The following is a 26,376-nucleotide window of genomic DNA, read 5'->3' as shown; positions in this document are numbered from 1 at the left end:
AATTGGAAACATCTCTGTGGGTGAATCGGGAGAGAGGCAGAAAAATTACGAGTGTTCTGGCTGGCAGTTCTTAGAGCACAACACGGCGTTTGGTGGAACTCAACACAGAAACGGCCAATCTGCCTTATGCCTTGGCACTGCAGCCTGCATATTGTTTTCAACTTCTCCCGCCTCTAAAGTACCCGGTTCTGTTTTCAAGTTGTGCTGACGCATTAGGAAACCCTCCACTGTTATATTTCTGGGATATTAAGTTTGTGCAGATATGGGGCCAGAGAATCAAAATGGAGAGGTGGGAACTGAACATATCAAGGGCAGAATTTCCTTATAGTGGCCAGGTTGTTCTGATGCTCGATATCTTTTAGATGTTGACCAATTAGACTGTTTGCTTTAGTGGGGCGCATAGTGAGTAGGTGTTGTGGGGACAGGCCACAAGAGTGAAGTTTTTGATAAGATGGTTTTAAGCCAGGCACTTTTATGGGAGTCTTGAAGTAATAGGGATAGTAAACCGGGGGGGATTTGAGTTTATTTCTGGTTTTGTGCATCATCATGGCTAGCAGTCTCAGTGGCTGTCTCTTGACTCCCAGTGTCTGGGGTGTATGTCTTTGAACATCAGTTGGTGGGAATCAAATATGGGGAGAAAGCTGTTGCACTCAGATCATGTTTGTAGGAGGAGTCTGGATTTGATATCCCACCTTTCACTCCCTTTAAGGAGTCTCAAAGCGGCTAACCTTCTCCTTTCCCTTCCTCCCCCACAACAAACACTCTGTGAGGTGAGTGGGGCTGAGAGACTTCAGAGAAGTGTGACTGGCCCAAGGTCACCCAGCAGCTGCATGTGGAGGAGCGGAGACGGGAACCCGGTTCCCCAGATTATGAGTCTATCGCTCTTAATCACTACACCACACTGGCTCTCTGTTTGTAGGCTTAAGAACAAAAGAAGAGCCCGCTGGATCAGGCCAATGGTCCATCTAATCCAGAATCCTGTTCTCACAGTAGCCAACCAGGTACAAAGCAGATATTACGCTGCTAAGTTACAGGAGCAATTATCTTGGATATGTGATATGTAGAGATCTCAGTTTGGGCAATCAACTCCCAACCTCCAGGGGTTTCCTGGTTATAAAAGGGGAAGTCATAGAGAAATTCAGAGAAATTTTCAAATCAGTAGACAAGCGAACTAATACCAGTGTACTGGAAGAAGCAAAGCTCACCCATGTTGAAGCAATGATTTGCACGCAAAGCAGATATTCTGCCACTGAGCTATTGCCCTTCCCTGACCTGGGCTTGTGGGCTTGTACCGAGGGCCGGATTTAGCTTTCTTGAGGCCCTAAGCCACTGAAGGTAATGGGGCCCTTTATATGTCCAGCTGTCCCTTGACAACAACAAATTGTCACTGTTTTTTGTGTTGAATAAATGCTAGGTGATAATTTATGGACCTACCGTATTTTTCGCTCTATAGGACACACTTTTCCCCCTCCAAAATTTAAGGGGAAATGTGTGTGTGTCCTATGGAGCGAATGCAGGCTCCTTGGCTTCAGCGCTAGCAGCGCGAAGCCTCCGAAGCGCAGAGGGAGAGCTCTGCCCACGCTCCGGAGGCTTCACTTTGCTTTCACTGAAGCCCCTGGAGCGCAGCGTGAACTCCCACTGCGCTCCGGGCGCTTCAGGCAGCTATCCGCAAGTCTTCAGACAGCAGTAGGAGTTCCCGCTGCGCTCCAAAGGCTTGCGGATAGCCGCCTGGAGAGCAAGTGGGGTCGGTGCACACTGATCCCTTTTGTTCTCCAGGCTTCGCTTCGCTGGAGAGGCCCTGCAGAGTTTTCCCTCTCTGCGCAGCGCCCCTTCAGCGAAGCGGGAGGAGAAATGGAAGGGGCTCCATTTCTCCTACCACTTCGCTGGAGGGGCGCTGAGCAGAGAGGGGGAGAATTGTTTTCCCCCCTGTTCTTCCCCTCCTATGGTCCGGTGCGTCCCATAGAGCGAAAAATACAGTAATAGGTATCTCAAGCCCTTTGCACATAACAGTCCATGCAGAATGTAGGCACCCTATATATAGAAAGGAGATAACCAGTGATGTTTAGGGAGCAGGCTAGCAGGCGGGGCCCATGACTTACATCATAGGAGCCTACACAACACAAAACACTGTTGCTGTATGTAGGTTTTATTTTATTTGTTTTTTTATCTTATATTTTGGAAATGTACATCCAGTTTTTCCCCTCTAATTTTTTTAGGGGCCCCCAAGAGAGTGGGGCCCTAAGCTATAGCTTGTTAGCTTATACGTAAATCCATCACTGCTTGTACCCTCCTATTAGGTGAAATTTCCTGAGCTACAGTTCTCCCTGCCTGAGATCTTGAACAGAGCTGGGGGTTTTTTAATTCTTCTCTTTCTAAAAAAAAAAGAAGTTATTACCACTCTTCAGCCCTTCCCCTGATAATATAAACAAGTGTCAAATCCGATTTATACCGAGTTGATGAGGCTTTCAAATAGTGTTAGGGATACTGTCAGAAAAGCGTAAGCCTGATTGCCACAGACTCCCAGTCCAGGCGCATGTTGCGGGGTTTGTCAGCTTACGTAATTAGCTTGGGCAGGCTGGACACATTCACTCAGAAGCAGGAATAAGGTACAGCAGGTAACATGGTACAAGACCCTCCCCAGCTCTTTGAGTCTCTAATCCTCTGGAGAGAATTTTCCTGACTCTAGAAAACTGAAGGCTCCGGTTGCATAAATAAGCGCTGAACTACATACTATGGATTATCACGCGGTGCAACCTTTCCAGGGACAGTGAAGCAGCATCATTGGCCAGGTCAAAGATTTGTAGGCCCCCAAATGTCTGTAGCAAAGGGGACAGAGTGGCTTCCTGACTCTTAAGCCTGATGCTGACCCTCCAGGGACAGTCCCCGAATTTACAGAAGCCGTCCCAGTTTCTGACTTGAACCAAGAATATCCCGCTTTTCCTTTGTTGTTTTTGTTGTTTAGTCGGTTAGTCGTGTCCGACTCTTCGTGACCCCATGGACCAGAGCACGCCAGGCACCCCTGTCCTCCACTGCCTCCCGCAGTTTGGCCAGACCCATGTCTGTAGCTTCGAAGACACTATCCAACCATCTCGTCCTCTGTTGTCCCCTTCTCCTTGTGCCTTCCATCTTCCCCAACATCAGGGTCTTTCCCAGGGAGTCTTCTCTTCTCATGAGGTGGCCAAAGTATTGGAGCCTCAGCTTCAGGATCTGTCCTTCCAGTGAGCACTCAGGGCTGATTTCCTTCAGAATGGATCGGTTTGTTCTTCTTGCAGTCCATGGGACTCTCAAGAGTCTCCTCCAGCACCAATTCAAAAGCATCAATTCTTCAGTGATCTGCCTTCTTGATGGTCCAGCTCTCACTTCCATACATCACTACTGGGAAAACCATAGCTTTTACTATACGGACCTTTGTTGGCCAGGTGATGTCTCTACTTTTCCTTAGGACGGCCCTATTTTCATCAGAGAAATGTTGGACGGTATGGAGTTATGCGACACCCCCCCCCTCGAGCCAATAACTATACAACCTTTAGAAGATGTTTGAAGGCAGCCCTGTCTAGGGAGGTTGTTTAATGCCAGAGTGGTGCATGCTCTAGTTATCTCCCGCTTGGACTACTGCAATGCGCTCTACGTGGGGCTACCTTTGAAGGTGACCCGGAACCTGCAATTAATCCAGAATGTGGCAGCTAGACTGTTGACTGGGAGCAACCACCGAGACCACATAACACCGGTCTTGAAAGACCTACATTGGCTCCTAGTACGTTTCCAAGCATAATTCAAAGTGTTGGTGCTGACCTTTAAAGCCCTAAACGGCCTCGGTCCAGTATATCTGAAGGAGCGTCTCCACCCCCATCATCCAGCCCGGACACTGAAATCCAGCGCTGAGGACCTTCTGACGGTTCCCTCCCTGTGAGAAGTGAGTTTACAGGGAACCAGGCAGAGGGCCTTCTCGGTAGTGGCACCCGCCCTGTGGAACGCCCTCCCACCAGATGTCAAGACAATAAACAACTATTTTAAAAGACAACTGAAGGTGGCCCTGTTTAGGGAAGTTTTTAATGTCTGATGCTGTATTGTTTTTAATATTCAGTTGGAGGCCACCCAGAGTGGCTGGGGAAACCCAGCCAGATGGGCGGGGAATAAATAATTAATTATTATTATATTATTATTATTATATAATATATTATTATATATGTTGGAAGCCACCTAGAGTGGCTAGCGCTAGCCCAGTCAGATGTGATAATAAAATAAAATAAAATAAAATAATGGGATATTGTACCTGCCCTTCGCCATAAGGTCCCAAGGCAGGTTAAAACAATAGAACATACAATTATTCATGTGTGTTTTTTAAAAAACAAATTAAATCATTACCATTCTAAAACAGAATGGTATAAATTGGGTATAAGCCCAAAAGGTGGGCTTATGCCCCACAAAACCTTAACTGCCAAAGTCCAAGGCAAAGAGATGCAACTTCAGCATAGGGCAGAAGCTGTACTATGAGGATGCTAGAAGAAGCTCTGTAGGGCGGGAGACCCCACAGTTCATGGGCTGCCACCGAGAAAGCTCCGTCCCAGGCTGCCACTCCCTGCACTTTTGAGAGTGGTAGAACTATCAAGAGAGCTCCTTCTGCAGAGCTTAGCGCCCAAGAAGGTTGGTAAGAGTGGAGATGGTCTTTCAGATATTTTGTGCCTGAATTATTAGAGCTTTAAGAGACTCAAGACCATGGATAGGCAAACTAAGGCCCGGGGGCCGAATCCGGCCCAATCGCCTTCTAAATCCGGCCTGCGGACAGTCCGGGAATTGGCGTGTTTTAAGGTGTCATTTTATTTAAAATGCATCTCTGGGTTATTTGCGGGGCATAGGAATTCGTTCATTCCCCCCCCCCCAAAAAAAACTATAGTCTGCCCCCCCCTGCAAGGCCTGAGGGGCAGTGGACCAGCCCCCTGCTGAAAAAGTTTGCTGACCCCTGCTCAAGACAGTAGGTCCTAAGAGGGGTGAGCTGCAAGGTAGAGGCTCAAAGGCACTTAGTTCGACAACAGCCTTTCTTGGAGCACGTTGCTCACTGGGATCTCTCCATGGTGCTGAAATAACCAACCAGCCTTGCTCCATTGGATCCTGCATGGAACCAAAACAGGATGGCTGTGATAGTGCTCCATCACATATATAATCATAATCATATTGTTTACATCTTGCAAAACTAATACATACTACCCTTGAATTCTGGTGCTGGAGCAGACTCTTGAGAGACCCATGGACTGCAAGAAGAACAAACCTATACATTCTTAAGGAACTCAGCCCTGAGTGCTCACTGGAAGGACAGATCCTGAAGCTGAGGCTCCAGAACTTTGGCCACCTCATGAGAAGAGAAGACTCCCTGGAAAAGACCCTGATGTTGGGAAAGATTGAGGGCACAAGGAGAAGGGGACAACAGAGGACGAGATGGTTGGACAGTGTTCTCGAAGCTACCAGCATGAGTCTGACCAAACTGCGGGAGGCAGTGGAAGACAAGAGTGCCTGGCGTGCTCTGGTCCAGGGGGTCACGAAGAGTCGGACAAGACTAAATGACTAAACAACAACAACAGCCTAGAAATTCCTCTCATTTTGGAATGATTGAACTGGATGGAGATGATTTAATTCAATTTCCAAGCATTTTGAAACAAATGCATTGAGGAATGAAAGGGAATGATTTTCCTTATTTCCACTATATCATAGGAACATACAAAGAGTCTGTTGGAGAAGGCTAATTCCCCATCTAGCCCAGCATCCTCTTCTCACAGTGGCCAACCAGATACCCATTATGATGCATGCAGGAGGGTGATGGTAAATAGAATCATAGAGTTGGAAGAGACCACAAGGGCAGGAAACACCATCAGAGCACTCCTGACATATGGTTGTCAAGCCTCTGCTTAAAGACCTCCAAAGAAGGAGATTCCACCACACTCCTTGGCAGCAAATTCCACTGTCGAACAGCTCTTACTGTCAGGAAGTTCTTCCTAATGTTTAGGTGGAATCTTCTTTCTTGTAGTTTGGATCCATTGCTCCGTGTCCGCTTCTCTGGAGCAGCAGAAAACAACCTTTCTCCCTCCTCTATGTGACATCCTTTTATATATTTGAACGTGGCTATCATATCATCCCTTAACCTCCTCTTCTCCAGGCTAAACATGCCCAGCTCCCTTAGCCGTTCCTCATAAGGCATCGTTTCCAGGCCTTTGACCATTTTGGTTGCCCTCCTCTGGACACGTTCCAGTTTGTCAGTGTCCTTCTTGAACTGTGGTGCCCAGAACTGGACACAGTACTCCAGGTGAGGAATACACAAACCCCTGGTCCCTCAAGAATGTCCCAAGATGATGTAACCTCTGGGACATTCTGGTTTTAAAACTGGTAGCTACCAGAAAGAGCTGCCAAAGCAAACTGTGCTGGCAGTGGCGATGCAAGGAGGGGAGGACACACAGGGAAACAATTGCAAGCTAACAAAACAAATCTAAGTGCGACAACTGAGTAATGAAACAAATGTGATTGTAACAAAGACAAACAAAAGAAGGACTGGAGAACAAAACAAGTGCGGCAATGAAATTAAAAACTTTTTGTTTTGCATCCCTAACGCCTGACACGCTAACTACCCACAGGCAGAGTATTTCATTGACTTCCAACATTTCACAGGCCAAATCAGGTACACACACTTGTCGTCATGCCTTAGAGCTTACAGCCAAGGGTCATTGCCGAAACTCGACACACACACACACACACACAGAGAGAGAGAGAGAGAGAGAGAGGGGGGGGGTACATATGCACCACAATTCATGTGTCAGTAACCTCATGATTAGACTACTGCAATGTGCTGGTAGTTGAGTAGTACACCTGGTCATTTGACATCACACTTCTCCTAAGGCAGAGATGTCCAGCAGGTTGATCGGGATCGAGTGGTCCGGACCTCCGGAACGAATTGAGTACTTAACCCAAGGTACCACTGTATTTCTCTCAACAACATGACTTTCCTCCCTCCCTTACAAAAGCTTAATAAGTTTGACTTGAAACCCCCCCCCCAAAAAAATGGAACTTTCCTCCCTTAAAAAAGCCCTCAAAAGGGGTAGATCACTGCCAGTTTTTTACAGTGGTACCTCGGGTTAAGTACCTAATTCATTCCAGAGGTCCGTTCTTAACCTGAAACTGTTCTTAACCTGAAGCACCACTTTAGCTAATGGGGCCTCCCGCTGCCGCCGCACTGCCGGAGTGCGATTTCTGTTCTTATCCTGAAGCAAAGTTCTTAACCCAAGGTAATATTTCTGGGTTAGCGGAGTCTGTAACCTGAAGTGTATGTAACCCGAGGTACTACTGTATTCTGTGAATAGATCGTAGTCTCTTGGGAATTGGACATCCCTGTACTAAGGGAACTGCAAAAGCAACCAATGAGCTATTAGGCTATATTCAAGGTTTTGTTGTAACCTATGAGGCTCAGCAGGGACACGAGTGGTGCTGTGGGTTAAACCACAGAGCCTAGGACTTGCCAATCAGAAGGTCAGCGGTTCGAATCCCCGCGATAGGGTGAGCTCCCATTGCTCAGTCCCAGCTCCTGCCAACCTTGCAGTTCGAAAGCACGTCAAAGTGCAAGTAGATAAATAGGTACCGCTCCGGCAGGAAGGTAAACGGCGTTTCCATGCGTTGCCCTGGTTCACCAGAAGCAACTTAGTCATGCTGGCCACATGACCCGGAAGCTGTACGCCGGCTCCCTCAGCCAATAAAGCGAGATGAGTGCCAAAACCCCAGAGTCGTCTGCGACTGGACCTAATGGTCAGGGGTCCCTTTACCTTTACTTATGAGGCTCAGCACCAGGTTGCCGGAAGGATCACCTGGATATACCTGGATCATCTGGGAAAATGACACCACACCTTACAGAGTGTCTCAAGGAGGCCCAAATTGGCCTTTTCCACCATGGCCCCTGCACTCTGGAAAGTCGTTCCTTTCACCATTCAGGAAGCATCAGCCATCAGCTGCTTCAGATGTTCTGTAAAGGCACTTCCAATGAATGCCTTGCCCTCAAGGGGGAGGCTGCCTGTCGCCTCTCTGCCTGAAGAACTCTTAGCCTCTATTTCAGACTATTTCAGTCTATTTCTGCCTGAAGAACTCTTAGTTTTGTATTAGATTGCAGCTTTTGTGGCTTTCCCTGCAGAGGGAGGCTGCCCGTCGCCTCTCTGCGTGAAAACCTCTTAGCGCTGTGCTGTATTGCAGCTTTTGTTTTCTGGGGGCAGCTTTCCCAGGGCAACCATTTTGCGTGGGGAGAGGAAGAGAAATGCCTGGGAAGCAATTGCCAGCTCCCCCAGGAGCCCGGCATTCAGAGAAGCCAAAAAGACTGTGGCTTAGCCAACCCAAACCGAAATGTGCGAACAAGGTCTGAGTCAACAATATGTGTCGCCCCGCTCTCCCTCTCTCCTTGGCACGCGGCTGAGATTTTTCAGCAGGAAAATATCAGAAGAACAGCCAGCCTTTAACAAACAACGACGATGTTTGCCCGCTGGACGGGAAAAGAAAGGGAAAGAGTTGAATCCCTCGCCTTGTCGACTCGCAAAGGGAACGCACAGAGCAAGACAATCATCTTTGCGCAACGAGCCAGCGCTGCAGGCTTCCCACCCCATTACTCAGGAGTAAGCTCACCGAAGGCAGCAGAGCTTCAGAGCAGCGACCCAGAGACTGCAGGCTAAACAAGTCAAATATAAAATATTACGTGCCGCCGAATGAGGCTCAGCCAACTCCTCTCTGGGCATTGGCAGCCACTGCTTTGTTGAATTCAAATAGGAAACCCGCCTTGAAGTTCATGCCAGCTGCGAGAGTTTGGCTCAGTGAGCGCACAGGGAGACCAGCATGTTTGGGGACATTTGTCAGCTTTTGTTCAGTGCGGTCAGCCCCAAAGGCCGTGTGAAGCTGCCTCCCACCGGGTCAGATCATTAGCCCATCTGTGCAAGGTCTCAGAGAGATCTGCAACCTGGGATCCCTGATTGTTTGGAACCCCCATATCCAGGGATCCTGGTCAGGGAATTCTTTTCAGTGTTTGATGCTGTATCATTTTTTGTTGGGAGCTGCCTAGAGTGGCTGGGGCAACCCAGTCAGATGGGCAACATATATTATTATTATTATTATTATTATTATTATTATTATTATTATTATTACAATGGTACCTCTAGTTGCGGACACGATTGTGGGATGTAAACACAGGAGCAGTCAATGACAACATTCCTAGAGTGTACATGTTAGAACATGGGGAGGGATGTCTGTCTAGCAAGCAGGTAAACTTCCTGGGGACGGACTTCCTCCGCATGTGACCAGAGGTGGGTGTGGCCTCACCTGTGCAGGTAAATGATAAAAGCACAGGGCAGGCAGCCATCTCTCTCTCTCTGCCATCCTCCTTCGATGAGGAAAGATCTAAGGATGCTCTCTTGGCTCCCAGCCAAGAGAGGAGATAAGGACTTGCTACAAGATAGATTCTAAATGTATTTTACCTTTTTAAGCTGTGTGCCTTCTGGGATCATATTGTGAACAGAACGTGAGTAAACTCTTTTATACTTTTATAAAGACTGTGTCGTGTCTTGTATTTTAAGAGGGAACAAAGGGGAAATTACCAGAGTAATTATTATAGAGGTTCTAGCGAACCTGTGCAGACGTTACCGTTGCGAACTAAAAGGGGAATGTTTATAAACTCTGCTGATATTTTGGGAACTTGTTAGCACAAGTTGGATAAGGATATAATTAGTCAATATATCCTCTCCTGCACCCCTGAACATTCCCACAACGATCTGTTCCGGGGTGCCGTTTGCACCCTGAAAAGTCCACAACTAGAGCGGCGCTTCTGCACAAGCGTGGAGCATGATAGAGTGCTTCTGCACATGTGCAAAGCGTTCAGAATGCTTCTGCGCATGCGCGCACTGCAAAACCCGGAATTATACACTTCCAGGTTTGCCGCATTCACAACCAGAAAAGCCGCAACGTGAAGCAAAAGCAACAAGAGGTATGATTGTGTTGTTGTTGTTGTTGTTGTTGTTGTTGTTGTTGTTATTTTATCGAATGTGCAAAGTTTTCCTAAAGTAACTGAGACTAGTGGTTCATCGAGGCCAGTTTTTGCTTTCTCAGACTGGCAAACATTCTCCAAGGCCTCAGGAAGAGTGAGAGGCCTTTCTGAGCAATGCTAGCTGAGATTCCTGGCTGCCGTGTTGTCTCTCAATGAGTGAGATTCCTGTTCCACCCGCATATCAAAAGGGAGTGTGGTGTAGTGGTTAGAGCTTCAGACTAGGACCTGGGAAACCAGGGGTTGAATGCCAGCTTAGCCTGATGAAGCTCACTTGGGCTAGTCCCTGCTTCCTAATCTGACCTCCCTCACAGGGTTGTTGTGAGGATAATACATGGGGGCGGAGAACCACGAACACCACCTTGAGATCACAGAAGGAAAAAATGGCATATAATAGCAACAGATCATTAACCAATAAAAAATCGTCATGACACCACTGCCCAAAATACCATGGGCATTATTCTTAAAAATAAGACCATGGCCACAACAGAAATCTGCTGGTAGGAGATATGTATTTTTCACCTTTTTTCCTTTAAATTTCCCCTTGCTTGGTTCCCAATTAATTTTTTCTTTAATAAGGATACCCTTCGTGTCCGTACTGCCAGCAACTCCCCCTAGTGGACATCTTTAAAAAGCCATTTCCCAACTCCTCATAATCTATTTCTTCCACATACCCAGCGCACGTTACAGAACTGGGGGCCTGATCCTAGGCGTGCAAATTCCAGCTCCCGGGAGCTGGGACAGAGCAATGGGAGCTCACCCCGTCACGGGGATTTGAACTGCCGACCTTCTGATCGGCAAGTCCTAGGCTCTGTGGTTTAACCCTTCTTCCTAATGTGACATTTCTTCCTAATGTAACCCTAATGTCTCGACAAATGAAACTGACCTATGGAAAATGTAACTTGAAAAAAGAGACATTGTGCATACCCTTGTAAACCAAGAAAACTTTAATAAAATATTTTTTAAAAAATAATAATAATGGCTATTGTTATTACCATGGTTCTGGAAGGGAACAAACACAGACAATCATAGAATTGTAGAGGTGGAAGGGACCCCAAAGGCCATCTAGTCCAACTCTCTGCAATGCAGGAATCTCAGCTAAAGTATCCATGACAGATGGCCATCCAACCTCTGGTTAAAAACTTCAAATGAATGAGAATCCACCACCTCTAGTGGGAGTCTGTTCCACTGTCTAAACAGCTCTTACTGTCAGAAAGCTATTCCTGATGTTTAGTCGGAATCTCCTATGTTGTAACTTGAAGCCATGAGTTCGAGTCCTACCTTCCAGAGCAGGAGAAAACAAGCTTGCTCCCTCTTCCATGTGACAGCCCTTGAGATCAATATCTCAATGGCTATCCTATCTACTCTCAGACTCCTCTTTTCCAAGCTCTTCTCTAAGCTAAACATCCTCAGCTCCTGCAACCATTCCTCATCAGGCTTGGTTTCCGGACCCTTGGTCATCTTAAGACTCCCTCAAGAGCTTCTGGGCTCTCCTTCCTTGAAGGTTTTCAGACAGAAGTTGGATGGCCATCTGTCATGGGTTCCTTAGTTTAGATGCCTGCATTTCAGTGGGTCAGACTTGAAGACCCAACTCTACAATTCTGGGGTTCAACTTCCTACAAGCTGCTTTGAGGATGAATACAGAGAAACTAGGACTCAGAAGAAGAAGAGTTTGGATTTGATATCCCACCTTTCACTCCCCTTCAGGAGTCTCAAAGCGGCTCACAATCTCCTTTCCCTTCCTCCCCCACAACAAACACTCTGTGAGGTGAGTGGGGCTGAGAGACTTCAAAGAAGTGTGACCAACCCAAGGTCACCCAGCAGCTGTATGTGGAGGAGCAGAGATGCGAACCCGGTTCCCCAGATTACGTGACTACCACTCTTAACCATTACACCACGCTAGCACTACACTCACTGCTGGAAGGAGGGAGAAATGGAAAATCTGGAGTGAGGAAGAGAAATGGAATGGAGCCGCTGGAATCTTGAACAGCTGCACTCCACATGCCAACATTTTGGCTGCGTACAACGCCAAACTGTTAAATCACCATTCGAAGCACATGACTCCCATGCCCTGCTAGAATCCTGACAGCTGTAGTTTAACCCACAAAGAGCCACTATCCCCAGCACCCTTAAGCAAGCTACAGTTTCCAATATTATTTTGGGAGGGAGTTCCGTTCTTTCAGTGGGCTCTAAACGTCTGGATGAGCTGAAGAGCCATACATGCGGGTGCTACGATGTCTGATCTCACAACGAATTTCGCTCTTTCCATTTTAACCCAGCAGACACTCAAAAAGGCATGTGGCAGCTGTTTCCATCTGGCTAGGGAGCATGATCCTGCCATGTGGCAGCCGTGTGTGCTGGAGGAGACTCGTGAGAGTCCCATGGACTGCAAGAAGATCAAACCGATCCATTCTGAAGGAAATCAGCCCTGAGTGCTCACTGGAAGGACAGATCTTGAAGCTGAGGCTCTAAGACTTTGGCCACCTCATGAGAAGAGAAGACTCCCTGGAAAAGACCCTGATGTTGGGAAAGATGGACGGCACAAGGAGAAGGGGACAACAGAGGACGAGATGGTGGGACGGTGTTCTTGAAGCTACCAACATGAGTTTAACCAAACTGCGGGAGGCACTGGAAGACAGGAATGCTCTGAGATTCAGAGTCTGATTCTCTACCAACTGAGCTATCCCCACCCACCCAGACTACTCTACAGCAAATTTGAACACCCTAACACATTTTTTAAAGACATTAAACGGCCTCGGTCCAGTATATCTGAAGGAGCATCTCCACCCCTATCATTCTGCCCAGACACTGAGGTTCAGTTCCGAAGACCTTCTGGCGGTTCCCTCACTGCGAGAAGCCAAGTTACAGGGAACCAGGCAGAGGGCCTTCTCGGTAGTGGCGCCTGCCCTGTGGAACACCCTCCCACCAGATGTCAAAGAGAAAAACAACTACCAAACTTTTAGAAGACATCTGGAGACAGCCCTGTTTAGGGTAGCTTTTAATGTTTAACAGACCACTGTATTTTAATACTTTGTTGGAAGCCACCCAGGGTGGCTGGAGAGACCCAGCCAGATGGGTAGGGTATAAATAAATTATTTTTTATTATTATTATTATTATTATTATTATTATTATTATTATTATTATTATTTGGTGACCCAGCTAAGACAGGGATGGGAGCTTCCATCCTAGGGTTCAAGAGCATCACTCCCACGCTGTCTATCCAGCCTCTGAGACTCTTTCTCAGGCCATCTTGAAGCTCCACTGGTGACCTTTTCAGTCCAAGTCTGGTTCAGAGATTAAAAAACCAGGAGTCAGTGGCATCTGGTCAGTAGACTGAACAGGAACACAGGCCATTTGGTGCCTTCTCCACTAGGGCGAAATGCATTGCATTTCTATTTAATTTATGGTTATTAATCCTACATTTGTGTCTATATGCATACATTACCATGTGTAAATCTTATGCAAATGGGTGTCCTCTTTTCTGCATAAGTCACCACACTAGGACAAACTCACAGGCAGGGCCGGATTGAGGTTTGATGAGGCCCTCAGCTACTGAAGGTAATGGGGCCCTTTATATGTCCAGCTGTCCTTTGTCAACAACAAATTGTCCCTGTTTTTTTGTGTTGCATATATGCTAGATGGTAATTTATGGACCTAACAGGTATCGAAAGCCATTTGCACATAACAAAATATGTATTTTATCAAAGTAACTGTTGAAAAGTCCCTGCAGAACGTAGGCACCCTTTATATAGAAAGGAGCAAACCAGTGATATTTGAGGGAGCAGGCTAGCAGGCGGAGCCCATGACTTAGATCCTAGGAGCCTATACAACACAAAACACTGTTGCTGTATGTAGGTTTTATTTTATTTCTTTTTTATCTTATATTTTGGAAATGTACGGTACATCCAGTTTTTTTCTTTAAATTTTTGGGCGGGCCCCAAGAGAGTGGGTTCCTAAGCTATAGCTTGTTTAGCTTATACATAAATCCGGCACTGATCACAGGCTAGAGTTGAGTCAACCAAAATCAGCTATCAGAGGAATCAAGGAACAACTTGGAACGAAACGGCATCAGCTTTAGCTAAAGTCACGGTGTAAACTGTTGGGCTGACTTGAGTGATATTTCTCAACGTTCCCTGGCAAACAGAAAAGTCTGTCTTTCAAAATCTGACCATTTTCCCTTAGCCAAAAGCGGTTGGGAGAGAAAGCTGTACATTACACACATCCACACAAACACCATCCATGCGGGTGGTATGTTTAAAGAGATTGTGTGCAATAAATATGGGTGAATGGTAGATTGGTGATTTGCAGAAATCCAGCAAGGTGGCTTGACTCCCAATTGTTTAACAACAGCAACAACAAAACAATTTTTTTCCTACCTAAGTTGGGCTAAAGAAATGCTATCTAGGCACAGATATCTGTGTTGAAAAGACCATGAGTTCAGTTCTGGTACTGTAAATAAATCTATGGGCTTTCATTCTGTCTGTCGTTTGAACCTAGCTCTGGTTGGTAGATATTGGGGTTCCAGTAAGAAACCAAGTTAAAATTGCGCACATTCCCCCAACTATTTTCACCTTGTGTTTTCTGCGTCCACCCTGACACATGGTTTAAAGTACGTGGCAAAATTGCAAAATTGTCACACAATGCCTGGGCAGATTTTTAAAAATAATAATTAAAGACAATACTTACAACCACTTGATTCCGTTGCAGGTCCCATTCTGCAGAACGAAAGCCAGGAAAAAGGCCACCAAAAATTGCCGTGTCATCTTTGCCCGGTTCTACCTCTCTCTTTTCGCCACGAAATCTCTTCAGGAAAAAATAAAAGTGGCTTTTGGGAGAAGAAAAAAATCCCTCCTTTGTGGGGGAGGGAGGAGAGAGGAATTCCTCAAAACGCCAACCTGAAATTGAGGAGGGGGAGAAGAAAACAAAAACGGGTGAACGCCGCGCCTTTTTACATCTGTACCGAAAGAGAAATCAAACGGCAAAGGAGTGGTTTGCGAATCGCGAACGAAATTTGGGTTCACGCCACCACGGAGTCCCCCTGTTCTTGATAGAATCGATGTAGTTCCAGAGACAGGCTTGAATTACAGCAAAGGCACTCAAGTCCGATTGCATGGTTTTGGTTAACTCTGCATATGGCAGATTTTCATTCTTTATCCCTCCCCATTTATATATATATATGTATGGCTAAGAAGAGGAAAGGGGGGGGGGAGAGAAATGTATGGACATCAAATCTCCACCCTCCCTGGAGGTTTTAATCTTCATCCTTTTTTCATTTGCAAATATATTAAAAGTCGAAGTGGAGGGAAAGAGCCCTTTTTTTTTAAGGAGACGAATTACAGGAACGGATGTCGGCTAATGGAGATGCCCTCTCCCTTTGCAGATGTTGGAGGCTGCCTGGAGTGCCTGTGAGGGATGCTCGAAGCTGCCTTCTGCCTCTTGATTTCCTTCACACCTCATTAGGTGGAGTATCTCACTTCTCCCACATACTCAAACACCTGGACCCCAAGGAACAACTGCAGCTGGGAATAAGCACGCAATTGCAAACAGCCTCTCCGCAGGATGATCAGGCAGGGCTTTGCAGGAGGTGTGTGTGTGTAGGGAAGGGATAATAATAGCCCAGGATTTAAATGCATTTATTGAATCCTTCTCTTCACTCAATGACCTCAGAAGAGCACACATGAAATGCATCAAGGCAGGGGGGAAATTGCACCAGTTTTCCCGATTAGAACGCTAGCATTTCTGTCCTGCTTCCTAGCATTCCTTTCACACCTGCGTTATGGAACGGAGGCTTCTGGGCCAATATACAGTCATACCTCATGTTACGTTTGCTTCCTGATACATTTTTTAAAGGTTGCGTCCCGCAGCGACCCAGAAGTACCAGAAAGGGTTACTTCCGGATTTCGGCGCTCGCGCAGACACACGAAACTATGTCGTGCGCATGCACATAAGCGCCGAATCGCAACCTGCGCAGATGCGCCGCTGCAGGTTGAGTTCTTTTCATGTTGCGAACAGGCTCCGGAACGGATCCTGTTCACAACCAGAGGTACCACTGTACTGGCATGTTGCGCTAAATCTCATGCACGCCAGTGGGTTACAGCAACAGACATTACTGGACAATGTTGCTACTCCCCCCCCTTCTACACATGCACAATTCTGTTTCCAGATTATTCCTCCATGAAAATGGCGGGTATTAACTGTCTGCTTTCATACTGCTAGAGGGATGCAGGTTGCGCTGTGGGTTAAACCACAGAGCCTAGGGCTTGCCGATCAGAAGGTCGACGGTTCGAATCCCCGTGATAGGGTGAGCTCCCGTTGCTTGGTCCCTGCTCCTGCCAACCTAGCAGCTCAAAAGCACGTCAAAGTGCAAGTAGATAAATAGGTACCGCTCCGGCGGGAAGGTAAACGGCGTTTCCGTGCGCTGCTCTGGTTCGCCAGAAGCAGTTTAGTCATGCTGGCCACACGACCCGGAAGCTGTACGCTGGCTCCCTCGGCCAGTAAAGCGAGATGAGTGCCACAACCCCAGAGTCGTCCACAACTCTACCAACCTTATTGTTTGTGCTTGTGAAATATGGACCACTTATAAACAGCATCTCCAACTTCTCAAAAGATTCCATCAACCGTGTCTCCAATAATTTTTACACATCACTTGGGAAGACAGGCAAACTAATGCCAGTGGCCTGGAACAGGCAAAGATCACCAGTGTTGAAGCAAAGATTCTTCAACATCAACTTCATTGGACTGGTCATGTTGTGAGGATTCCTGATTATTGTCTTCCAAAGCAACTACTCTATTCCGAACTTAAAAATGGAAAGCGTATTCTGGTGGTCAGCAAAAGAGGTTTAAAGACTGTCTCAAGGCAAATCTTTAAAAATGTAGTATAAACACCAACAACTGGGAAACACTTGCCTGTAAGCTCTCCAGTTGGAGAACAGCCTTTCCCAAAGATGTCATGGGCTTTGAAAACACTCAAACTCAGGACGCAAGGGAGAAACACGCTAAGAGGAAGGCACGCTTGGCAAATCCTCCCCATGATCAGCTCCTGCCCAGAAACCTATGTTCCTGCTGTGGAAAGACGTGTGTATCCAGAATTGGCCTCCACAGCCACTTACGGACTCACTGTTAAAACCGCATTCATGGAAGACAATCTTACTCGGCTACGAGGGATCGCCAAAGAAGAAGAGACATGTTTTTTAACTGATGGATGTGTAATTGGTTACTTGACTGTGTTTTCAGCGGCCCTCCACTCCCATAAGAGGAAGGCATAAATAACGATAAATAATCTCCAAGCAAGGACTGCAGCCTTACTTAGAAATAAGTTTGGACTGTGGTCAATAAGATTTCCTTCCCGTTGAAAGCGATCCAAGATGGATCAGGCTGTGCATCTTAGAATCATAGGATGGTGGAGTTGGAAGGGACAGCGAGGCTCATCTAGTCCAACTCCCTGCTTATCTTAAGGCTGTACTATGGAAAAGAATGTAGCAAGGTGTGTTACGCTGAGATGGACCAATGGTCTAGGTAGTTCAGCGTTGTCTACATCAGTGGCGTAGCGTGGGTTGTCAGCACCCGGGGCAAGGCAAGTAATTTGCACCCCCTAACCCGTGGATTTGCGCCCCCTAACTCGTGGATTTGCGCCCCCTAACCCTAACCCCCAGATGTTGCGCCCGGTGCGGCCGGCCCCCCCTGCACCCTCCACGCTACGCCACTGGTCTACATTGTCTGGGATTGACCCTGAGACCTTCTCTTACAGAGTCTGCTTTGCTACTGAGTTACAGCCCTTACTTCCATTAGATAGAATTAGGTGGGTGTGGGGAAAGAGAGGGAGTTTTTCTCAAATATATGGCTAGGCTGTGAAGGTACAACTATGTGTGATTTCTTTGCGCCCAGTTGCCTGAGTGAGGGGCAGCCTTCAGACCCTGCCAACTGCCTGAGGATTCCAGGAGCTATCGCCACCTTTTTAAATGAAGTGATTCTGCTGTTGTGAAGTGTGGTCTGCATGGCAAGGAATGGCTCACGCCTTGCTAGGTCTCTGCAGTGAATAGTGTAGCGGTTAGAGTGTCGGTCTAGGAGACCCGGGTTCAAAGCCCACTTGGGCATAATGCTGTCTTTCGCATGTCTGCTGTGATAAATAAAGGGTGACGTAGCAGCAAAGAGACGGAGCTGCGAATCAATCCATGTATCTGTTTGCTGCATTTTTAGGCTGCCCAACTGAAGAGGGAAAAAAATCCTGGGTGGTTTACAAGTTAAAACCGTCAGGCGTACGAGTAAAGCTATAAAACCATGAAACCGCAAAGCCCGTGCAGACTACAGCAAGCAAGAGAGAGTGCAATCAACAAATATTTGGTTTCAAAGCTTGCCTCTGCTGTGAACATGCTGGGTAGCTTTAAGCAGACCTCAAGATTCCTATCTGCAATATGGGAAATAATGCAAATGACCGATTTATACAGTATATATGAACCAGCCTTATCTTTGTGATTATGAGGAAGAAGAAGCAGCAGCAGCAGCAGCTGGAACATGTGCAGAGGAGGTTGACCAAGGTGATCAAGGGCCAGGAAACCAGCTCTGATTATGGGATGCGAAACACAAGAGCAGTCAAGTACAACATTCCTAGAGTGAACATGTTTACACATGGGGAGGAATGTTTGTCCAGCCAGCAGGTAAACTTCCTGTTTCCTTCTTGGCAGGGACAGACTTCCTCTGCATGTGACTAGAGGTGGGCTTGGCCTCACCTGTGCAGGTAACGACAAAAGCACAGGGCAGGGCAGCCATCTCTCAGCCAGCATACAGCTTCCGGGTCATGTGGCCAGCAGGACTAAGCCGCTTCTGGCGAACCAGAGCAACGCACAGAAACACCGTTTACCTTCCCGCCGGTGTGGTACCTATTTATCTACTTGCACTTTGATGTGCTTTCGAACTGCTAGGTTGGCAGGAGCAGGGCCAAGCAACAGGAGCTCACCCCATTGCAGGGATTCAAACTGCCAACCTTCCGATTGGCAAGCCCTAGGCTCTGTGGTTTAGACCACAGTGCCACCTGCGTCCCCTGGTGTATATAGGGACGTCCTATTCCATATCCTCCAACATTTCTCTGATGAATATAGGGATGTCTTAAGGAAAAGCAGGACATTCTACATCCAGGATCAAATCAGAAACCAGGACGGCTTCTGTAAATCCAGGACTGTCCCTGGAAAATAGGGACACCTGGAGATCTCCTAGTCACAAGGGCTATGTTCTGCCTCCATTGTCTGAATGTGCATTCCTGCTGGGGAGAGTTGCTGTTGCTCTCTAGTTCTGCTTGCAGCCTTTCCAAAATAGACAGCTGGTTGGCCACTGGTAAGCGTAGGAAGCTGGACTAGATGGATCTTCGGCCTGATCCAGCCAAGCTGCTCTTATGCTCTTACACACCCTACTTTTTATGAGTGTGTTTGAACCACCTGGGAGGGTCAGTGGGGATCAATCTCTGAGCATGACTCTGGAGGAGAGAGCTGTGCTCTGCTGTGTGTGTTAGAAAGTTTTCGTCCAGGGAGTCCCACCGGCCTCGGAATCTACTCTCTCCAAACGCCGTTCCTGGAAAAGTGCCATTATAAAGAGCAGACTTGTCTTGGCAAACCTCCTCTTCTAACTTCTTTTTTTAAAAAAATCCCCAATCACTGCAAGCAGAGATAAGTTCAGTCCATCGCTGGCCATTTTTATCCCAGTTTCTGCCTCTGCTGCCACTGGAGTGTTTCAAATGCTTTTTATCTCTGCCCCAAAGAAGCCCCACTTGAAAACTTCACTCCTTAAAGCATTCAATGCACTGCTTGAAATGGGCTATTTTGGAGCCTCTATCTCTCTGATGGATTTGGGCTTCTTAACAACGCAGGCTCCTGTTGCTGCTGTTTCCTAAAGCAGCAGTTTGTGATATTCCAGAGGTGAAACTCAAAAGCCCAATTTGCAGAGCGCAGATCCTGAGAAAAACCAGCAGTAACGTGCCAACATTGCACTGTTTTCTTGAAATAATTCAACAAAACGAACAGGATCTGCTGCTATGCATTCCTTCCCAATCATCTCTATCAGTAACTGCTGAATAATGGGCCAATAACAATGAAATCAATTGGCCTTAGTTTAGTCTTTGGGACTAAAATGGGCTGAATTTGTGTTTTTATTCCATTGGGTGATGGCTTTTATTCCTGATGGCTCTGCCTGATGACTCATTCAAAGTCTATTCTCTCCTTAAATGCTATTTGTTTAGTTGTTTAGTCGTGTCCAACTCTTTGTGACCCCATGGACAAAGCACGCCAGGCACTCCTGTCTTCCACTGCCTCCCGCTGTTTGGTCAGACTCATGCTGGTAGCTTCGAGAACACTGTCCAACCATCTCATCCTCTGTCCTCCCCTTCTCCTTGTGCCCTCCATCTTTCCCAGCATCAGGGTCTTTTCCAGGGAGTCTTCTCTTCTCATGAGGTGGCCAAAGTCTTGGAGCCTCAGCTTCAGGATCTGTCCTTCCAGCGAGCACTCAGGGCTGATTTCCTTCAGAATGGATCGGTTTTATCTTCTTGCAGTCCATGGGACTCTCAAGAGTCTTCTCAAGCACCAGAATTCAAAAGCATCAATTCTTTGGCGATCAGCCTTCTTGATGGTCCAGCTCTTACTTCCATACATCACCAAAGCTTTAACTATACAAACCTTTGTCGGCAAGATGATGTCCTTTATTAAATGGCTCAATACAGCTGCCTGCATTTTCTCCCCAAGCATCAACATTTATTTCTCCCTGCACACCAACATTTGCCACTGCCCACAAATCTGTCCATTTCCTCTTTTTAAAGCCAACAGCAGCCAAAGAAGAAGCTATCTTTCTCTACAAACTCACACAGATGTGTTTAAAAGGGGGGTTGGGGGACAACTCAACCAAAGACAAACAGGGTCAGGTTAGTAGCAGCAGATAACAAGCCACTTGTTCCTGCCTTGACTTGTGACCTGACTTTTCACCTTTGTAAACAACACATCCGATTTCACAGCCCCATCCCTCATCCTTTCCTCCCCTTAGAAATTCCTCTTCAGCTCCCTGTGACCTCAGGGTATGCCAAAGGAGCTTGCTAAATATGTGACACATTTTTCTCCACCTGTTGATGTTTTGATCCTAAGAATCTCTATTCTGGCAGAAATTCTGGTCTTCTAAAAAAAAAAATTGACAACATGACACCCCATAAAATAAAGTTTTCTGGTGCCTTATAATAAAGAAGAAAAAGTCTAATTTACAGTGGTACCTCGGGTTACAGACGCTTCAGATTACAGACGCTTCAGGTTACAGACTCCGCTAACCCAGAAATAGTACCTGCGGGATGTCTCTGCTTTTTAAGATACTGTCTAGGTTTGTCATCGCTTTTCTCCCAAGATGCAGGCATCTTTTAATTTGGTGACTGCTGTTATGACCCCAGTAAAACTTGCCAAAATATACCATTTGTCTGATAACAAATGCTGGAAATGTAAAGAAAATGAAGGAACATTCTTTCACCTCTGGTGGACCTGCCCTAAAGTGAAGGCCTTCTGGGAAATGATATATAATGAGTTGAAAAAGGTATTTAAGTATACCTTCACTAAGAAACCAGAGGCCTTTCTTCTGGGTATTGTCGACCAGAAGGTGTTAAAGAAGGATAGAACATTCTTTATGTATGCAACAACAGCAGCAAGGATACTTCTCGCTAAGAACTGGAAAACTCAAGATCTACCCACACTGGAAGAATGGCAGATGCAACTGATGGACTATATGCAACTGGCGGAGATGACTGGCAGAATTCGAGACCTGGGAGAAGAAAGGATTGAAGAAGATTGGAAAAAATTTAAGATTTACCTACAGAAACATTGTGATTTAGTGGAATGTTAAGAAGGATGCTTGGTTTTAAATAATTGGCCATCACTAAACTGGATTAGAATTTGATGACAAATGAGATTAAGAGAAACAAAATTTGTAGGAGAACTATTATATTGTATTTAAATGAGTGTTTATAAAATTGCAAATAAGATAATTTGCTTGAAAAAATTTATTAATGATGTAAGTGGGAGTGGGGGACGTGAGGAAGTCAAAAGATGTTATGAAATTTTGTAAAAACAAAGCAATGCTGTTTATTACTTTTGTATTTTTTTTTATTAAAAACTCTAATAAATATTTATTTAAAAAAAAATTTAATTTGGTGACTGCTGTCACCATCTGCAGTGATCATGGAGCCCAAGAAAGTAAAATCTCTCACTGCCTCCATTTCTTCCCCTTCTATTTGCCAGGAGGTGATGGGACCAGCGGCCATGATCTTCGGGGGGTTTTATGTTGAGCTTCAGACCATATTTTGTGCTCTCCTCTTTCACCCTCATTAAAAGGTTCTTTAATTCCTCCTCACTCTCTGCCATCAAAGTTGAGTCATCTGCATATCCGAGGTTGTTGATATTTTTTCCGGCAATCTTAATTCCGGCTTGGGTTTCATCTGACCTAGATGACACCCTAGGACACCCTAAACAGCATGGGATCACCACAATACCCAAAGGACAGCCTGAAGAAATCACACCCAAATTTTTGCAAGGATGGTTCTGAAGATCAAGCAGCAGGTTTTCATCTACCTTTGGCTACAACTGGGTGTCTTTTTGAATCAAAGTGCCAGGCTGGACCCTTCAAACCTGATTATGACCCATGGATTTCAAAACTGCACTGATTTCAACCACCCATTTCAAAGCTGAACTGATTTTAATCACTGATTTCACCATTGTACTGATTTTCCCCCCATTTTGAATTCATGAAAAATGCCAATTACAAGGCTGCTGGCTGTTTATAGGAGGGAACTTTAAAGCTTTGTTTTTTAATCAGATATTGAAGATATTTTGGCCACTGTGTTATCTTGCTACTGTTTCCTATTGGCTGCTACATCCATATAGTAACATTTTTTCACAAAAACGTATACTGCTCTGATCTCCTAAGGGAGGAAAAGCGGGATATAAATGATGTTAAACTAATGGATTGTTTTAAAGAAAACATTCCTTTAATTAACTCTCGTGTCATTCCTCCCTAAATGTTATGTAAGACAAGGGAAGAAAGAGAGAGACGGGGATTATATTTTCAGCCGCAAGATGACATTACTCTTGTTAACATCTAGTTCCAAGTCATTGAAAGTTTGCAGGATGGAGCTCTGCCAGGACCAGATGTTTTGGAGCTCAGGAGAAATCCTGTCCGTGGCACTTTGCCTTCAACAAAATGTAGGAATAATTTGGGGGCAATTTACACAATCGGCAACACTCTCTCTCTCTCTCTCTCTCTCTCTCTCTCTCTCTCTCTCTCTCTCTCTAAAGCACGTCTTGAACTACCAATTCAGGCTACAAAAGGGGGCAAGTTGCATGTCTGGCTACCCCATCGCAACAAAACCATTTGCAGCCCATGAATAAATAGCTTAGAATCATACCATTGTAGAGTCGGAAGGGACCCTGAGGGTCATCTACTCCAACACCCTGCAATACAGCTGTCCCGTACAGAGATCAAACTTGCAACCTTGTCCTTATCAGCACCATGCTCTAACCGACTGAGCTATTTTCTCAGCTTCTCAAGAGAGAAGACGAAACCAAACTTTCCTCCCTGATATGCTGTGTTTCCCATTGTGCTCCCGTTCTCCACAAAGGGAAAACAGTCATAAGCCCAGCTCAATTTAGACATGGTCATTAATTTCAGCGAGTCTACTCTGAGTAAAAACTTAGTTGAAGACCACCCAGAATATACAGTGGTACCTCGTGTTAAGAACTTAATTCGTTCTGGAGGTCTGTTCTTAACCTGAAGCACCACTTTAGCTAAATGGGGCCTCCCGCTGCCGCCGCGTGATTTCTGTTCTCATCCTGAAGCAAAGTTCTTAATCCGAGGTACTATTTCTGGATTAGCAGAGTCTGTAACCTGAAGCATCTGTAACCCGAGGTACCACAGTATATTGAAGGCTTAAGCATGCAGCTACTTTATATAAAGAGACGCGGGTGGCGCTGTGGGTTAAACCACAGAGCCTAGGACTTGCTGATCAGAAGGTTGGCGGTTTGAATCCCCGCAATGGGGTGAGCTCCCATTGCTCGGTCCCTGCTCCTCCCAACCTAGCAGTTCGAAAGCACGTCACAGTGCAAGTAGATAAATAGGTACCACTCCAGCGGGAAGGTAAACGGCATTTCCGTGCGCTGCTCTGGTTCGCCAGAAGCGGCTTAGTCCTGCTGGCCACATGACCCGGAAGCTGTACGCCGGCTCCCTCGGCCAATAAAGTGAGATGAGTGCCAAAACCCCAGAGTTGGCCATGACTGGACCTAATGGTCAGGGGTCCCTTTACCTTTCGGAACATGGAAACTGTGTTAAAGCACTGGTCCATTTGCCCATTATTGTCAACAACGACTGGCATCAGTTCCCTGGGGTCTCAGGCAGAGAGTCTCCCCCTGCCCATTAGTGATTGAACGCAGGGTCCTCTGCAAATGCAGCACTGAGCTCCAGCCCTGCCCACTGAAAAAACAATTTTCTTTTTCATGCAAAGTAAGAACATCAAATGCCTTTAGGAAACCCCTGGGCACCTATGAGAGCAACAGCTCACCTGCCTCCCCGCACCCAGCACCTAGTATTCAAAGGCAAAATATATTCAGCCACACCCCAGCTTGAATTAGAGTACAGCCACCCAGGACCAGAAAAGCTTGTTTTGTGAGCCTGATCCTACCTTTGAAAAACCAGCGGGCTCTCCTTGAATGCAGTCAGAAAGCAGCTAAAGACTGGCCTGAAGACGTGTGGGGCTACCATCTTTCTGAACCTAATAAGCAGGTCTAGGTCAGCTCTCTGAGAACCACACGTAGGACACATACATAAAAGGCAGAATACAAATGTAAGAGGTGGGAGCCAGAGTCAGTGGCGTAGCGTGGGGGGTGCAGGGGGGCCGGGCGCAACATCTGGGGGTTAGGGTTAGGGGGCGCAAATCCATGGGTTAGGGGGTGCAAATCCACGGGTTAGGGGGCACAAATTACTTGCCTTGCCCCGGGTGCTGACAACCCACGCTACGCCACTGGCCAGAGTCACAAACCTTGATGAAGATTCATTTATGGCCTGTTAGGCCGACGGAGGTTTGTTGTTGTAGGTTTCTATGGAAAGTATTTTTGTGTTCTTGCACTGTAAAACACACCCTGTGTTCCTCAGTTGAAGGACAGTGTGGAAATTTAAAATATAAGCAAGCAGAATGCGCTTTGCAAAATTCACAACAGGGACGCGCCTGCCAGCAATTATATCTGGCTCATCCTGACCACAGGTTTGGATTTGCAAATCCAGACTCCTGTGAAATCACATCTGTGGAGTGGTTGGGGGAGAGAGGCGGAGAAAGAAAGCAAAGATTTTCCAACACCAAAAAGTCTGCACCCATAACGTTTTGTCTTGAATTGCCGTCTGCCTGGGACGCAGTAAAATAGATCATGTTGCCACCCCATAGAAGTCCACACTCCTACAGCATCTCCTGTCCCCCCCCCCAGTTCTCAGCGCACCCCCTTTTTCATCTAAAGGGTCCCCACAACCTTCAAAAGCTTGCTGGCTCAGTCAAACCTCCTGAATCGGGCCTATCATCAGTTTTTAACAACGGCTACAAAATGAACCTGCCTTTCAGTGGCGTAGCGTGGGTTGTCAGCACCCGGGGCAAGGCAAGTAATTTGTGCCCCCTAACCTGTGGATTTGCGCCCCCTAACCCATGGATTTGCGCCCCCTAACCCTAACCCCCAGATGTTGCGCCCGGTGCGGCCGGCCCCCCTGCACCCCAAGCTACGCCACTGCTGCCTTTCCAGCTGTTTTAGGGACAAGGAACACCTGCCTTCTGCTTGCGGATGTTTGCAAGAGCCACTGTGTGCTTTCGTAAAAATGTGAAGCATATATTAAACTAATAATAATAATTGATCGTTATATTAATTGGCAGTCTAAATGATTTTTCCCCCTAATGCTTTTACTCATGTTGCTATAGTCTTGCATGCTGCGCAGCACCTTTCTGTACTCATATTAAAGTATGGATTAAAAATGCTTCGATAAATAAGCAAAGGAGAGTGCTGTTCCAATCCTGGGTATATTTAACAGGGAGGGAGTTCAGCTGAGTTCAGTGCAGCTTACAAACCAAAAAAGTATCCCTAGATCATAGGTGGGCCCCCACTGTCAGCTATCAACCAAGCTGGCAGCCCAAGTCCATGCATGTTTACTCATGAGTAGGACCCATTTTATTAGCGGCCCCCCCTACCTTTCAATGAACAACTTTGCGGCTCAACCTCTGCATGTGATTGCTCAGAATTAATTCCCACTGAGTTCAATGGAATATTGTCCAACAAGTGCGTTTAGGCAT

The 26,376-nt window shown here is 46.4% G+C and overlaps 1 protein-coding gene and 1 long non-coding RNA gene across 2 annotated transcripts in view; both read right to left on the bottom strand.

Annotated features, from left to right (window-relative positions):
• Nucleotides 1-26,376, bottom strand: part of LOC309369440 — a 352,208-nt gene that overhangs the window by 215,210 nt on the left and 110,622 nt on the right. The gene's annotated exons all lie outside the window — the stretch shown is intronic.
• The window catches only part of WNT11 (Wnt family member 11), a 60,594-nt gene that overhangs the window by 28,767 nt on the left and 5,451 nt on the right, over nt 1-26,376 (bottom strand). Inside the window, exon 3 of the mRNA XM_081910025.1 lies at nt 14,736-14,944. Within this exon, the coding sequence (XP_081766151.1) occupies nt 14,736-14,812 (77 nt within the window). The 5' untranslated portion in view covers nt 14,813-14,944. The remainder of the gene's footprint in view (nt 1-14,735; nt 14,945-26,376) is intronic.

This window comes from Podarcis melisellensis, assembly GCF_964234715.1.
Source record: "Podarcis melisellensis genome assembly, chromosome: 4".
Lineage (NCBI taxonomy): Eukaryota > Metazoa > Chordata > Lepidosauria > Squamata > Lacertidae > Podarcis > Podarcis melisellensis.
Note: the sequence above shows the minus strand (reverse complement) of the source record. Positions and strands in the feature narration are given on the sequence as shown.